The sequence below is a fragment of the Hesperophylax consimilis genome, chromosome 12 (assembly GCF_061612785.1).
Source record: "Hesperophylax consimilis isolate HC1 chromosome 12, BYU_Hcon_1.0, whole genome shotgun sequence".
Classification (NCBI taxonomy): Eukaryota; Metazoa; Arthropoda; class Insecta; order Trichoptera; family Limnephilidae; genus Hesperophylax; species Hesperophylax consimilis.
In genome coordinates this window covers 12,780,956-12,798,944 of record NC_142847.1, presented here as the reverse complement: position 1 = coordinate 12,798,944, position 17,989 = coordinate 12,780,956, and the positions used below count along the sequence as shown (strand labels likewise).

At 35.2% G+C, this 17,989-nt stretch overlaps 1 protein-coding gene across 1 annotated transcript in view; it reads right to left on the bottom strand.

Moving 5' to 3' along the window:
• Positions 1-2,617: 2,617 nt before the first annotated feature.
• The window catches only part of ema (C-type lectin domain containing ema), a 37,405-nt gene continuing 22,033 nt past the window's right edge, over positions 2,618-17,989 (bottom strand). Inside the window, exons 11-18 of the mRNA XM_089638128.1 lie at positions 17,368-17,506; positions 14,751-14,911; positions 14,344-14,514; positions 12,661-12,905; positions 10,741-10,842; positions 10,220-10,351; positions 9,618-9,741; positions 2,618-8,151 (exon numbers count right to left, since the gene is read on the bottom strand). Coding sequence (XP_089494254.1) covers positions 7,933-8,151; positions 9,618-9,741; positions 10,220-10,351; positions 10,741-10,842; positions 12,661-12,905; positions 14,344-14,514; positions 14,751-14,911; positions 17,368-17,506 — 1,293 coding nt within the window. The 3' untranslated portion in view covers positions 2,618-7,932. The remainder of the gene's footprint in view (positions 8,152-9,617; positions 9,742-10,219; positions 10,352-10,740; positions 10,843-12,660; positions 12,906-14,343; positions 14,515-14,750; positions 14,912-17,367; positions 17,507-17,989) is intronic.

Here is a 17,989-nt window from a genome sequence, read left to right as displayed (position 1 = left end):
CTTTTATAAATGTTCATAATTTACTTCCCAGCAACCAACCAGCTTTGTGTTTCGCGTCCAGACGTTTCTCGATGTGATAGTATATGTTTCTAAAACTGATCTATATTATACGATGTGAATATGCTTAAAATAAAGTAAAATAATGCTTATATATGGAATGTAATAGGACAATTGGGTTTATTCTCTTTTTCACATCTATTTTTACAAGTTTTCATAGTACAAGTCAACATTTTGCCGTGTTATTTCGTAAAATGAACCGATGATGCCTCGACCATAGTTCGCACAAGAATGATGACGTCACGTTTTCAAATTTTACTTGAGGCCATACGCGAGCACAGCCGGCTCCAATGGAACCGGTATGGGGAGTGGGGATAATACGCTTTTAATCACTTAGGGCAGGTCTACTAATATTCATATGTCTATGGGTAGAACAATGGAATTGTACCTAGCATTATATAATCACGATCCATTGCGGCCTCACAATACGCACATTTCTGGCAAGAACACGGATACTCTCTGAAAAAAAAATTTTTTTCTGCGGTGAAATTAAATTAAGGCTTTTACAAATTAGCAAATTAAGAAAAAAATATAAAGATTCCCACCTGTTTTTTAGTTACAAACACGTGTTCTATTTTGTGTTCGAGATGTCGAAATCAATGCGTTGGCAATGTGTAATTTCATAACGAATCACTCGGCCTTTTGCTTCCCATTGAGAAATAGATCCACAAACTGACGGACATCTCGCTAATATTGGATAAGGTAGCCGACACATTAAACTATACGCATCATGGCTTGGTCTATTACAGTTTATCGCCTGCCATACACTATCAATGAGAATGTATGGTGAGCCATATGCTGAAATAGGTCAGGCCACGAAAATACAGCGCGCTTTTAGCGTGGTTTGTCATAGGCATAAACAATATATTAAAATTCGCCAAAACTACACGATAACGGCATAGTTCGAGATCAAAATATCAAACAACCATAAAAATACTACTCAACCAGTACTCAGCTGTTAACAGTTTTTTCCAAAGACATTCTGAGTTTTTCATTGGTGAATAAAGTATAGAACAATATGACGTCACAAGCCGTAGTGATTACCGTGTCTTTTCTACGGTTCCAATTTTCGATCGGAGTTATGCCCACTGACTCCGCACGAACTGGCACGAACATAACAAACCATAGACAAGAACTCTCTCTCCATTCTCCAATATAATCTACACAGATACCTATATCATTCACATGTCTTTCCCCATCTTTCCCTTTTCGTTGTTCCGTACCGCTGACAATAATATATTATTACGTATTTTCTTTTAACAAAGTTTGATGTTTTCTAAAACATACTTTGAATACAATTAACAAAGGGATTTTTTTATGTAAATAAGTCTAACTCTTTCTTCTCTCAAAAAATTACCGGTTGGTTGAGGTGTTACAATTTGAGTTGATCAACTTTTATTGAACAAGATTTCTAAGTAAAAACAACTTTGATTAGAGAAGGTTCACACGTGTTAATTTACTTTCGTGTGTCTAGTTGATCAACTAAGATCGAAACGTCTAAACTGCTATTTTAGTGTGAACCTTCTTTCAACAAAGTTTGATCAATTTAAACAACCAAAGCCCGAAAGTTGAAAGCCCGTCTACTTTTGTTGTTCAAGTATGAGTAATCGTTCGAGTTTTACACCAAATCGACACACCTCGTATGAACATATATGTTTTAACCAACTTGCGATTTTTAGTTCCTTCATTTCTTGCGTCCCTGGGAGAAAAAACACGTCTCTTTTAGGAACGTGGCATCTTCGTGAAAAAATGTCTGTTGTGGTCGGGGGGCATAATGTTCAGGTTTATTGACCTCTACCAAAGCAATGCCTTTCTTTAAAAAAAAATAGTAATGAAAAAAAAGGGAATAATATAATATTAGTTAGGAAATAGATGTTGCGGTATTGACTCTGATAAACATAAATAAAAACAATCACAACACGTACAAGAATAAATAAGGATTAGTATGAATTAAAAAAGTGGAGACTTGAAACTGAATCTCCCATTGTGAAATATATTAATCTCAGTGTTATTTCTAATATAGTTTTTTTTTTTATAAAGTTTCTGAATTCCACTGCACGCTTAGTGTGCAAAATTAAAAAAAAATAGCACTTGGTTTAAACTTAATTACCTACTTCAAGAAACAATTATTCTTGCCGCGGGAGATGCATTAAAAGTTTCATTTTTTCTCAATCTGAATTCAAAATTTCATATGTTTTGACAGATGGCAAGTTTTTCTTTAAAACATAAAATTTGTAAAACCAGTGAACTTCTAGTAAATTTAGAAAATTTGCGATTATCTTACACTTCCACAAGACAAACGCTCCTAGCACTCAAGGCGCCTGGCGCTAGTAAAAACCTCAAGGGCGCTGTATTAGATACTATCAGCACCTTGGCTCCTTGGCAAGTGGGTTCCTGAGGTGAACTGCTCTGATTGTGCCTGCCCTGACAAGAAATAATACAATTACATGAGAAAAACCAGAGTTATTTATTGGGGATTTTGTAATGAAATCATTATCAAAACAAATAAAACAAATGATAACAAATAAATTATTTACTTTATTTAAAGATATATCTTCCTTATCACATTTCAAAACAACAGTCGTAAAATATAATGTTACAAAAAGCTAACAGAGTCCATCACAAAACTGTAAATTCATTCATGTCCAATCACAGTTTACTTACGCTATTACATAATAATTTACACAATTTTGTCACAATTCAAATACGCCGAACCAAATAAGCCTTCACCAGTTTTAAAACCTCTTCTCCAAGTTCCTTGAAAATAAATTAAGGCGATGCACTACGTCGTGTAATATTTTAAATTGAGCCGCTTTCAATAACAACCCTTACGTAGATGGCGATAAGGTTTAAATTCCCGCTTAACACCATCCGCCTGTTTTGATTTATGCAAGAAAAAAACATGGCCAAAAAGTGCCTTTTATTTTATTTTGTGGATGTTCAAGCATAAATATTTGATTTTTTTCCGATCATTTTATAAATAACTTAATTTTCCACATTATACAATAAAATCATAACCGAAAATGGGTTTGTAAGTAGGAGATTTTGAACTAGGCGACCAAATTTTCAAACCAAAAACACATGATTTTGCATTACTACGTATGGCATCGCCTTAAAGCATATTGTAAAAAGGCAAAAATAAAAAATAAAGCATTAATATATTTCAAAATCCAGATGTAAAGCTAAACAGAAATTACCTAATTAAGATTTGATAAAAACAAAAGGAAATTTATAAAAGGTTTTTTTAAATACTTAACCCCCTTACTAATAAACATGTTTTAAATTTTACATAACTTATGAACAACCATTAACCCATAGATCTATCCAAATTGATAGACTTGCACTAACATAAAATTTGGGTATCATTTCGACGAGTTGGAGGCAAACCATGTGACCATATTTTTGGCACCAGAAATGTTGAGAATGCTTTGAATAAACTAAGACATCAGTCGTATGTTGACTGCCGAAGAGCGGACATTGAAATAACTATACCCTTCATAGAAAAGTAAAGCAAGGCAACGATTGCAGTACAGTCCATTGTGGAACTTTTCTGCGCAGGGTCCGAATGTTCGTTTTTAAACAAACTGCCTACAAATCGGGCTGCGTAGTGATGCAAAAACGAATAAGGTTAGTAAATTATAACACTAACAAGTTTAACAAAATATTCGATTTAGGAAACCCCCAAATTTTGTTTACCCAATTTGGGATATGTAGTTAAGTGTTTTACGCAGCCAGTAATTTGCCTGCCATTTTAAAAAGGACTAGTAATTTGTAAACAGATTTTGTTTTCGAGGACTACATAAAGATATTACAATGCGAGTTGCATGTACACTGTCAGATTCGCTATTTAACAAATCACAGAAAGGTAGAAGGTCACGCCACCTCCCTGCTCCAATCAATTTGGATGTCTATGTATTTATAATACAATAATGGTTGTTTATCATTTGCATAAAATTCAAAAGCACTCAACATGAATTGGATCCAGAGGGGAAGGTATTCTCAGTATCCCCCTGGTGAAAGACCACCAATCAGAATAGAAACGTCGCTTGAGGTGGCTTTAGCCGTGTTTGGTGACAACCAAGTGCTTCCCAACCTTCCTCTTCTGACATACCCCATCTAGGGATACCATAAACCCAATGTTTGCAAATTTTCATCAGTCTCGGAATAAAACTGTAGATTTGCATAATCCATACCGCACGCCCGGTGTCCTCCTCGCGGCTGCCTGCCTGCTCGCCATAGACTTTTTTTTTTAATAGATAAATTTGCATAATATTCTTTCTTCTTTAATAGATAGATTTTTTGGTATTTATTAAATCATAATAGGATAATATCACACCGAGTCATAATAAAAGTGGCGAGGTTTATTTGGCCCACATTGTACTCACTATATTGTAATATTCAACAAGATGTTTATATCTAAAATTAATGATAATGTTGTCATTTAGGACATATTTGCATACAAATTGAATATGATGTCTTATTATTTATATTGGAAGGATGTGATTAGGAAAATGTGCGTCTATGATTATTATCTGATGTGTTTGTTTAGATATAATATATAAAATTTGAAAACCATTTCCAAAACAATTTGGAAATGGTTTTCAAATTCTGAACGTGATAATATACATACTAACGAGTGAAAGATTACTATTTTTATTTAAAAATGTTCATAAAATCAAGCGAATAATGTTGATTTTGTAAGATTTTTTAGAAGCCATAATAGGTACATATATAGATTTTGACAGTATAATATTTAACATTATTTAAGAAACAAGTATAAGTTTTTGTCACCAGGACAGTTCATGGGCACATTTATAATAATAATATACTAGTTTTATTACTCGACCTATATTTAAAAACTCCATAGCTCACAATGCAAATATCATGTCAGCATAGTTTTTGCTGTAACAGAAAACATATTTCTGTTACATAGTTAAGGATATACGAGATAAATTAAAACGATGACAGAATAAATAAACCACACGGAAACATAATGGAAATGATAGAAAAAGTATTTCTTACTAAATGAAGTCCCAGGCGTTGCCCTCGCTTTATACAGAAATTTTCGAAATTAGATGTAGACAGTAATTTTCGTATTATTTTGTTCATCAAGTGTGCTTCTATGAGGGGGTACCCAAAAGAAACCGAGCTGATGTTGCGGGGGGCTTAGTTTTTGTAGTAGCGGGTTCTGCCGGTAGAACCGTGTATGTACAGCTACCTTTCCCCAGTCAGTATGCCAAGCACTGCGCTGGAGAAGTACATAGTCCTTTTTGCAGATGTTGAATTCATTCAGATAATGAACAGAGTTCCAAATGACCCAAACTTTATATTCAAAGTCAAGGAGACAAATCATGGTGCCCTGGAAGACCCTGAAACAAAGCGACAATCCAACGGATGACACAAAATCAATCAATAAAAAGGGAGACTCCAAACTCACCTCACCTCGAAATCAAACATCAAGACAAATTTGTTTTTTCAATGTGAGATGAGTCATCCATTCAGAGTTTATTCCTCATTTGAGAACCATAATTATTTGTGGTTCTCAAATTTGAGTTTTCCGTGTAGCATCATCCTTGTACGCCGTTTTTAACATTTCAAGAGTTTCTGCGTCAGTTTTAAAAACTTCACGGCCGCGCACTATCATGAAAATCAGCCATCGCAAAAACGAAGAGCAAACAAAAAATTCACACCAGCCGAAAGGACAACTTCTCCAGCACAGCGCGCCTAGCATACTGACTGAGAAAAGGTAGTTGTACACGGTTCTATCGGCAGAACCCGGTATTACAAAAACTAAGCCCCCCGCAGCATCAGTTTGGTTTCTTTTGGGTACCCCCTCGTATTATTTAAATAACAACTTGATAAATTCAGTGTTATGTACAACACATCATTAGTTAAATGTGCGAGGATACAAGGAACAATAATAAGTGCCATAATATTATAGCATTTATGGATTAACATTTACATTCATGGATATGATATTGGACAGATTATTTACAAAAAAAATTAACCCAACGGCCCTCATTTGAAGCTTACATTTACTATTTACAAATTTTTTGCGCTGTTGTAGCAAAATCGCGTAGTCAGGTTCAGTTTTTATAGGCAGCAAAATGGTAAAAGAAAAAAAACCAATATTCATCTTACAGAAGGATTATTTTACTCCAGCAACTATGTCATATCAAATCTATCCACACTGAAAAGTGGCATAAAAACGTAGAAAGCTTGAGACAAGGTACAAATAAATTTATGAATTTTTCATGCAAACTAAAAACATCATATTCATTTATCATTAACTATTTATGTAATAATTCATTTATAAATGTACTTTACAACAGGTGTAGACCCATTTTATAAAGTCCATAAAACTTAACAATCAACATGACAACATCAAGACCTGATCTCCTGACTCTGAGGCCTATAGTACACCGAGATACTTATAAACATGTGTAGTATACGCAGTCGCTCGTAGGTCGGTAGGGTGCAACACAACGCTCATCTACTATTCCTCTGTCAGAAATGGTGTCCAAACACGATTTTAAATTTAAATTGAAACGTATCTGCATTTATCATGTTTTGATAAAATAGTGTCTGAAGATTAATTGACGAATTTTCAAATATTTGTCAAAATCAAATAACTGCAATAAACAGATTTTTTTTCTGAAAAATATATTAAATTTGTAATAATTGAAAAGAAACATAAATAGCAGACAACATGTGGTCTTTTACACAACAAATTTGGGTGAATTCACAAATATTTTAGCATTTTTAACTCAAAGTCGTGATTTACATCACACATGTGGTTTTATTAAATGAGCGATTTGTTCTGGAGGTAGAAAATAATCAGTGTTTATATAACTACACATTTCTACTTAAGAGAATACATAAGAAGTTAGTTGTAAGAGTTAACAATTGACAATAGTTCGCCTAGGACTTAACAATTGCACCAATTTTAAATAAGAATCTTTTGACATCCTTTTGTCATCATTCTAATGTACTTTCTTGGCGGCGTTTCTTTCGATTTATGGGTGAACCCAGAATCTTCTCCTAGAAAGTTTTTTTAGGCTTATAATAAAGATAAAGAAGAACATGGTCTTCATCTCTAGATTTAACATCATATTAACAAGTTCAGTTTAATTCGGGCAGTGCCGTATACGGAAACCGGCATTAAAGAGGAGAATATAAGCAGGCGACTTGTTGTTGCATCTCAATTGCGTATGCATCTCTGTGTACGATGAGCCTTAGTCAAATCCACTACCATGCTACGCAGGCCGTGAGATTATATATCTACGATTCCACATATGAATAGCTTATCAATAAACATGTACAACACAAACAATTTTAACAGCGTAATATAAAGCCCAAATTTTTATTGAGTTGACCACACATTTTCACTGGACAGAGACTGGTTTCCATTACACCCCCAGATAAAACAATAATTGCGAACTATCGTAAACCAGAAAATTGGGCAAGGAAAGAAACAATAGGGTAGATACATACTTATATAACGGAAGCAACAGTTGATTGTAAACGAATCTGTCAACGCATTTATGAACTCTGAATATTGAACTCAAGTTAGCAAAACTTTTTTTAAAATTGACTAGCTCGAGTTCGCATTTTTCAATACCGAAAAGACAGTGTAATAATAAATTATTGATGTATGTGATTTTGTTATGGCAGTATTTAGCAATATCTCCTGTACTATAAAATTAATTGTATTGTATTCTTAAAAATATGACTCGCTGTAATATTGAAAACCAAACGATTCGCATTGATTTAAATTTGTGAATTGGTGAGGATAAATATCATGGGTATCAGCTAGTAAAAGATAAATTTCTTTTTACCAGAGTAATGGGAAAAATAACCTAAGTTCCTTTAATGTCATATGGTTTCAATGGAGCCCCGTTTTCGTTGTTTGTTTTTGGCTTGGTCTACAGTTTCTTGTGATATGAAAGAGGTCTCTTCGGACTGCTGTGGAGTGAGCGGTGGCTTCTTCATATCGCAGACGGCATCTGAAGCTGCGGAAGTGCAAGCCTTCAGTAGATCAGGTTCCTCATGCATCATCACTTTGGTCTTCGGAGAGTGGGGTCTCTCTTGCACCTGAAACGTCATTGTATGTTCATTAGATACTGGATGTTGGTGATTGCATTTCGAGAACGAAACTCCTTGAAACATGTATTATAGTCTAAGATCCCTTATAGAACGACCGTCACCGAGATGTTTATTTGATGAAACGTATTTTATATTTAATTTAATATGTCAATAAATATATTGCATATCGGTTGCCTAGCAAATTTTAGTCCAGGGTATGATTAATTAATAATTAAAAAAAAATTTTTTTTTAAACATTTCACCGGTTTGATTATTATACAAATTCTATACCAATCGAAAGTATGAAACCCATAGAATATGCAAACGTTAGGTTGCCTACTCTTTTCCGGTCACAACTCTCAGGTTGCCATGTATAAACAGGTAAATCGAAAAAGCATTTTGCACCGGTCTGATTATTGAATAAAAATTATATGAAATTAAAGATTATTTCATTATGAACACGATGGTATAAGGTTGCCTGCTAAAAATCAGTCCCGAATTCCGGTTGTCGAATTTTGAAAACTTGCAGCGAATTCTCGTGTGCGACTGAGAGGTCCCAACCAACCATCCCATGCGATAGAAGAGGACAAAGCATAGCAGCTGTCCGTCCATTGAAACAAAGAGAGTGCGCATGCTATTTGTTCTTGAAAATGAAAAGGATAGCGATAGACTCATGCACTCTGTGCACTCTAGACTAGATGGTACCCTTGAGTAAGATTTGAACATGAAACGTTTAATAAATAAATGAGCATCTTTCAAATAACGCCATTTCAAGCAACGTTTGTCAACGTTCAACGTCAGAGAATTATTAAAATTGATCTATTGACTTAAACATACTAGGTACATAGATTTTAGGAAGAGCGAATTAATATTATAATTATAAGAGTGCTATTAGTTCGGAATTGTTAGGTACACTTAGGCCCTTCTTTCACAAGGATACGTAAGTATCCGATACTCAACGATTCAAGTATCTTGGTGACTACCACCGTACATCTGGGAGGAGGATCGTACACAGGCATACGTTGCCAATATTTTGTACATGTGTTAGCGATGCCAGCCTCCCGCGATCAGACAGTTATTGTTGTTGTTGGCGAGGTTGTTCCGACTCATGTCGTCGATACTTTCAACATGGCGTCATTTGCGTCAGACATTTTGTAACAATGCTTGTGTTTTAGGTTAATGAACAAAACAGTCAACAAAGAATGACAGAATATTAAAATTTTGAGTGAAGTTATGAAAGCATTCTTGTTATGACGTTTAGAGAATTCAAAAAGTAGCGTGTACGGACTGTGCGCGACAAGTTGTTTGCGACGTGAGTGAAAGATGGGCCTATTGTAATGTCAACAAACAGTTTTTGACAAACGGTGTCAGAGTAAAAGTAGAGAGGTCCATGGGAAATGAGTTTTTCCAAGTGAGGCAAATATGTTAAAATGATGATGCCTAGTAGTTAATAAGAGTAGGTTTGCAATGGCTACCAATGGAACGGAGTGGGTGATTACAGTCCTGGACTTCTCCGGAGTGGACATTGGTTCCAGGGGAATCTCTTCAGACCTAGGGCGAGGCATCCTAGGTGAACCATCTCTGGATCTGTTGCCTCGGCTGGAAAATAATGTGTAAACTTTTAGACTAAGGCTACGGCTTAAAAAATTGGGAACAATACAGCTTTAGTTGACTCAAACTCAAAAATAATTATTACAAGACCACTACTGCAAACTGAAGACTATAAAAACGTCTTTCTGCGACAAGTCAAAATGAATTAACAAAAGAGTTGGGAAATTGCATAATATTTAGTATTGTAAAATCTTCAGAATCATAGCAACCATGGCACCATCAGCATTAAAGCTTTTTATTTGCAATATATAATAAAATAAGCCGTTTAGCAGAAGCGTTTTTGCTATACTAGTTTCATCACGAATTTACACAATGAAATTAGTTGCATGACACTAGTGTTGCCAAAAAATCATGTGGGGTGCAAAACTAATGCATGCATGATGAAACTAGTTTTGTAATGTAAATTCCGCTTTAGTTAGCTACTTTAGAGTATATTTAATGTTATTATCAGGACTGGACTGCTCACCTATCCCTGCTTCGTGTTCTGTCCCGGTATGTTCCTGGCTGATGTTCTCGGAGCACTCCTGAGGCTGGACTCTGTCTCCGGTATCCGGCGGCACCGGAAATACTGGATCTATGGTGCTCCTTTACTTCGCTGCTGAATTTTGGAAAATAAAACTTATGGTTACGTATTCAAATAAATTGCATGAAATGACTTCATAACAATCAAATTTTGGTACCTTGCAATTTAATAGACATTGTAAAAATGTTAAGTTTTGGCGTATTGAGTAATATTATGCATTTTCTTCCTTGAGACAATGTTTCGGATATCATTGCAGTTTCCATCATCAGGGCAAAGGGTAATTAGGGGAACGAAGAGGATGAACAACACGGTTCAACACCCAAAAGTCAAACAATATACATAATACTGGCTGTGAAAATCTTAAATAATATCTCGAAAGTTTTTGAAAGAGACATTGATAAAACAATGTATCGTTCAAATAAAAATTATTTGTAGGTTATAAAAAGGGATGTCTTTTAACTTACGCTTTCTGCACCGTGTTGCTAAAGTAAGAACCAGCGGATTCACGTTCATACCCTGGAACTGGAGGAGTCACACTGCCCGAATTGCCTCCGCTAGAATCCTGCCTGTTAGAAAAGAATTTAAAAATGCTGTAAGAAAAGAATATACAAGTGTTAATTTTAAAGTTTTAGTGGTGCTCATGTAACGTGCACGTAACAGGACACCGCCACCTCACAAGACACATGGCTGTACGAAATTACCTATAATCTTTACCACCGAAAGACAACACAAACTTATTTCTTAGTAAGTAACAATCTAAAGACAGTTGAAATCCTAAGCGAGCAAAGAAACTACTCACTGTGGACAGAAATTCACTGAGTGAGCTTGTAGGACTATAAACAGGACACGCCTTCTCAGGAGATACATGCAGTAGTAGGCAGATGAAAGCATCAATGGATGTAGGAAATTCATCTATGGTATTGATACACATTGAGAAATCTAGTACATAGGACTATAAAGAGGGCATCTGTTACATCAGGAGATATATACATGCAGCTTTGGGAATGGAAAACATCAATACAAAACATCTTTTCATCTATGGTGCCAATGACCCGCCTTGAACGGAAAAAGGCTACCAGAAAAAGGCCAGGGGGCCTTACTGTGGAATCAGCAAACATTATCAAACACCTAATGATAACCCTGGTGAGCTTCATTAAAGGGACTGAGCCACACATATTATGTATTTAGTATTAACACTGGATCTTAAAAGATTGTAACTACGTACAAGCATAAATTATGGACAGGAATTTTCCGGCTCTCTCTACCATATTTTGAAACTGGACAACACTTATAAAACCAATTAAATTTAAAAAAAAATGTAGTACTAAATGCTAGACGAGTATTTTCCACCTCTCTCTCTACCACATGGCAAAGCTGGAAAACACTTATAAAACCACATAAACCCCCATTTTCCACCTCTCTCTGCCTGCCGCACATCTAAGTTGAACAACTTAAGCACTTAAATAAAACCACATAAGCTGAAAAATACGTCACTAAGCTGGAAATCACTTATGAAACCATATTAATCTAAAAATATGTTCCTATAATGAGTATTTTCCAACTCTCTCTCTCTCTCTCTCTCTACCACATAACAAAGCTGGACAACACTTATCAAACCACATAAACTAAAAAATTGTTTTTTTTTTTTTTTTTTGTATTTCTTTGGCATTCACTATGTAACAATTTCTAGACATTTTTTGTTTTTAATGAGTTTTATTAATTCACAATGTACATTTGTTACGTATAAATTTTTATAAAATTAGCGACCGGTTTCGACACGTCCGTGTCATTAACTAGCTATTTTAAAACTTGTTTTAAAATAGCTAGTTAATGACACGGACTTAACTAGCTATTTTAAAACTTGTTTTAAAATAGCTAGTTAATGACACGGACGTGTCGAAACCGGTCGCTAATTTTATAAAAATTTATACGTAACAAATGTACATTGTGAATTAATAAAACTCATTAAAAACAAAAAATGTAAAAAATTGTTTTACTAAATGCTGGGTGAGTATTTCCACCTCTCTCTGCCACACATCCAAGCTGAACAACACTTATAAAACCACGTAAGTTGAACAATATGTAATTAAATGGTTGATAAACATAAAACCACATTAATCTCAAAGTATGTTAGTAAATGCTGGACAACACTAATCAAACCACATTGATTTAAAAGTATGTTAGTAAAAGCTGGACAACACTAATCAAACCACATTGATTTAAAAGTATGTTAGTGAATGCTGGACAACACTAATGAAACCACATTGATCTAATGTATAATCTAAATGGTGGGTGAGTATTTTCCTCGTTCCTTTCTACCACAAATCAAAGTTGGACAACACTAATAAAACCACACAATAAAGATAAGATAAAAAAGATATTACCTTTCAATTCTCTTTCCCCTTGTGGTGATGGCACCTGGCGTAGTGTCTTTCTTCAGGGCGGCTGCGAACCCTGGAACTCGGGCCGCTGACGAGGAGAAGAGTGGGCGGTGCTCCGAGGATCTCTGCTGTTGGCCGCCCCGAGAGGAGGTGGAGCCCGTATTGAGCCCTGCGCCCAAAGGAGGATGGGACAGTTCGAGCAGACGAGCTATCTGCTGCATTTTTTTTTGGCGGGCCCTTTGCCGACCCTACATAGATGGAATATTTATGTTTAATTAATATTCTTGGATGTAAGTGTGTATTGAAGCAAACCAAACGGAGATGTATCTATGATAGAGTATGATTACTTCCGTGCACAAAAGAAGAGCATATGGAATGGAAGGCTGACCGAGAATTGGAGCACATTGGGAAAGCTTGACAACTGGAGGGGAATAGCTAGAGACTGGAGCCAACAGAGAGTGTTTGCGCAGGAGAACAAATCCCATCTCAAAGGATTAATATACAGAAACTTTACAAAATTTGACATTACATGTACATAAATACATATGTATTTGTTTTCTGTCAAATTTTAAGTATACCCGAGATGATCAATATCTACTGTCAATAGTTATATCAATTTACGTCATTTGTGTTTTGACAATTACTGATTGAGCGTATAGACCCCATAAACAAGCGCCAATGATGTAGCAGTTTGATCGTTTACGCTGCGCGATTGACAATTGTTCGTTCAATTGCTCTCTCTGTAGAGCCATTTGGAATTCAGTTTCATTGCGGAACGAGATTTGTTTTACTTGTAATTGCATGTAATAGCGATTGTTCAAAATTATGGAAGAAAAATCCAAAGATTATCACTGTATTTGCACACTTTAGGTTATGTTTCCGTAGAGGTTCACAAATCAACTGGGGCAGAAGTATGGACGGGTAAATTGAAGTTCCGTCAATCACACTTCAATGCACATTGTCAATGATGTAAGCACATTGACAATTGACATTGATCGTCTCTGGACCTCATTTATCTCTGCAAGGCGTACAAATCTAAACAGTGTAGAGAAAGATATTTTTCGGAAAATGTATTTATAATTTTAAAATGCTAATAAGACGGCCGGCGTAGTCCAGTGGTAACGCATTGGACTGCCATTCCGAAGGTCGCGGGTTCGAACCCGGCGTGCGCAAATAAATTTTATTTGATTAATTTGTGTTATTTCACAATTAATTAATTAAAATAATATAAAGTATATTTGCGGCACGTTCCAGAGTGGAAGATACTTCCAGTATCGCCCTGGTGTAAGACCATCATTCAGAATTGAAACGTTGCTCCAAATGGCTTTAGCCGTATTTAGTGACTAGATCTGAATAGCCAGGTACTTCCCCACCTTCCTCTTTCCCTTCCCACTTACCTTCAGCCTCACAACATCCCCCAATTGCGGATGCCATAGTCTCACTGGCTCCAGACGGGAGCAGTTGAGACTCTTGTGAGGTATTCACTATAAAAAAAAAATAAAAAAACATAACGGTTTTAACCAAAATGGGAGAAGTGAACAACAAAATTTGAAACAAGAAAGATCTTTACATAGTATCTACTGAAAGAGGTTGACAACTATCTTGGCTAGAATTTCATAAGCACTCTGTTTATGAAATCATATCTATTCAAGTTCAAGCTAACATAATTTTTTTTAAATATCTTACCTTGCTGAGTCTTTGTTTAGCTGCCATACAGCGGATGTGGTCATCGAAGACGAACTTGGCCTGCAGCAGGGGCGGAGCGCTACGAGCGGTGCGGCTCGACTTGCCCTCTCCGCTGGGGGGACGGTGGATGCGCAGGTGCAGGCAACGAGAGTCGTCCTTGTCACCACTCACCTGAAATGTATTCAGATATGTAACTACTGACGTATAGCAGTGAGGCATGGAAGCCATCAGGGCCGTCTTAAGCCGTGAGGGAGCCCCTGGGTACACTGAGTTTAGGGGCCCCTCATTTTCGTGTCCGGGGGTGGGAAGAGGGGAGTTTGGGGCCCTGAACTTGAAATATAAATTGACAGCTGGTAGAAGATTGACAGATAAAATGGTATTTGAGTTCAACAAAAATGGTTCCTAACCTCCAGGTCTTGAAGATTTCCAACCAGTTTAGCCACACCCCATCCCAGTCTCTTCTGCTCTGGCTCGACGAGAATGATCTGTATTGGATCTATGACCATGAACCTTCGCGACTTTTGTCCATCTTTCAGGACAATGGTGCAGGCAATGAGATCGGAATTATCTGGAAAAAAAAAGAAATATTGTTATATATTTATGTACACCAATTCATTTGAGTTTAAAGCCAAAAACATTGGAAATTGCCAGATTTGTTTTAAATCTTATTTTATAAAGAGAAATAAGTTTACCTTGTCACTAAGCATAACTTGTGTGCAAAAGGGAGCAAATCGTTAATTATCCACTGAGTATCAAACTATGTAGATCCATTCGACGACTGTTGGTTTGACTGACGGAGATTTCAACAATATTCTCATGTTATAAATTGAATAAAAAATGCATTAATAGAAGCTAGGTACAAGAAGGCTTTACTATCATATCTTTTAAATCATTACTAATGTAACTAAGTCTACTTATACTTGTTGATAATATTTTATATGCACTTATATCTCCTTCTAGTATTAATTTTATACTTTCTATCGTCATTTTATGATCAAATGCCACAGTTAATTGTTATTCTGTGACATGAATTATGGTATATTTATACCGTTGATATTAAATAAATTCATTTACAGAGTGATGATTTATGCATTAATTCCCGGTGCAGTGCAAAAAATGAATTAACAAAATGTTAACATATTGTATGCGTGTCTAGTGATTGTTATGTTTTAACCCCTAGAGCTCGGAGCCCTGCAATTGCAGTGTCGACCTTGTATGTATATTAATTTTGCCTTCGGAAGTTAGTTAAAAGACAAAAATAAAAACGTTGCTTTATCAAGTATGGTATTTATTGTCTACGTGTTGGCTATAACAAGAAAATATTTTTGTTTCTTGAAGTTTCTTGCCGGCCCCTACAGTTTACGGCCCTTAACATTGTACAGAATACTGGTAAATCAATAAATAAATAAATAAATGAGGCCCCTAGAAACAAAGACGGAAGTGTCCACTTTGTTAAATTGTTGGCAATCTAAAAAAAACGTTTAATCAGTCCGTTATTCATCAATATGCAAGGAAATTTTAATAATATGATAGTAAACCGGTTTAAGAATACTATTTTAAATCATCTATGTATCTAAAGGCCCCAGTTTCTTTAAAAAATGAATTTTTTTGATGGACACTTCCGTTTTTGTTTCAATCATTTTGACCATTTTGGACACTTGCTGTTTTGTTTCACAAACAGTTGGAAACTGCCGCTTTTGATGTAAATGACAATTTCAAAGATGTTGCAGTCAATGTAAGAAAACAATATTTTTAGGAAGATTTTTTTTTATTGAAAAAGTTGCAGTTGAGTTCCTCTTGAAGATATTATTGAAAGTTGATAGGTCACTTCTATCTTAGAAATTTTCATAAATTCTGGATAACAGAAAATAGATTTAAAAAAGGTAAAATAGATTTAATTAAAGGTAAAAATAGATTTAAAGAAAAGTTAACTAAATTATAATATAATACAAAAATTAACTAAATCATTAATAAGTCTGACACGATTTCTGCCGATTCCTCATTACATTCTATGTGAACATAATCATCTTCTTCTTCTTGAGGTACAAGAGAAGTAGTTGGACATAATTTCGAGTAGAAATTCAATTCGGGAATATTTCTCCAGTCACCGCCAAAGTGGATATTTAGCAGTTTTGCAACATTTTCGTAATTTTCGTAATTTTAAAGGATTAACCGAAATTTGATTAGCCTCAATTAAACTGGGATTTATCATATTTGTAGTTAAATTCCTCTTGCAGATATTATGGAAAGTTGAAAATTAGTGCATCTTCATATTTTTCGTCCTTACGTGAGTAAAAAATCTTGTGAAAACGTATCAAATCTGTCATTTTAATGCTACTGCATTGAAAACTTTTTGAAGTTTTGTGGTTGCAAGCGGGAGCAGATGGTAAACACGTTGGAGAATATCTGTGAATAATATTAAAACGATTAGTTACTATTATTTAGTAGACATCTCCCCTTACTTGATTAATTGTGAAAAAAGATTGTGAACAAATTCAGATAAATCTAAAAATGTCATATTTTGACATTTGCCTACAACATGATGACGGTTTACCTTTTTTTCTTGGCGATGTTTGCCTTCCATTTATGTGGTTGTTTGACACGTTTTCTCACTGATTCCGGTGGCAATATATCGGGGAAAGTTTCCATTCTTGGAATATTTGACGTCCACTAACAATAAATGGTTATTTCCACAAAAAATAACAACTTTTCACTACACGATTCACTGACGCTTCCGCACGAGTTTGTATGAATTCAAGTACGGCCGCCATTATGAATAAAGGCTCCTGATTGGCTATTTGAAAAACTGCCGCTTTTGTTTCGGAAGGAGGTGGACACTGCCGTATTTGTTACAACAACAAAACTTTAAAGCCAAAATACTATGGTTTAGTGACAATTATATTAAAAACAGATATATTCTCGAGATAGAATGAACCTTTCTCTATAAAACTGCATATTCAACCCATTTTTGACGTTTGGTGGACACTTCCGTCTTTGTTTCTAGGGGCCTCAAATGTAACTTACTCAGATCCAATACATTTCCTATTTGTACATATGACAGTGGATTTGTGAGCGGAAGCTGGGTGTCACTCTCGTTGTTGAGAGCGAGGGAGAGACCTCTGATTAGGAAGTACGCCCTTATGGCCCAGCGTGCCCTCTCGCCCTGAAAATATTAAAAAGATTAAAAAATTACTAAACACAATAATATATAATCATGTCAACTTTTAATGTTTATTAATATTATGTATTTACAGCTAAACTCACAAGAGGATATCTTGTGATGTGATATCATAAAATATCTGGCCTGCATCTAATAATGGTTACCATTGATCCAAACTCGGATAATATTGAAACACTGACAAATGGATTAGTTAAAATTTTCATATTTGATTTAAAGCTTCAGATAACAATATTGGTTAAAATATATGTGCATAATTTGAGTGAGAAATAAGCACTTGTATAATTTTAGAAAGAAAAAGTACCGCGTTAAAAAGATATTCGAGCTAAGTGAGAAATTAAGTTCTGAATGTAGATTCCTCAAAATAATGTTTTTAACCTTTCCGCACCGGAGGGGGATAATACACTTCCTTTAAACAAGAGTTTTATATGTAAGTTGTTTTTTACATCACACTCTCTAAAATTTAGG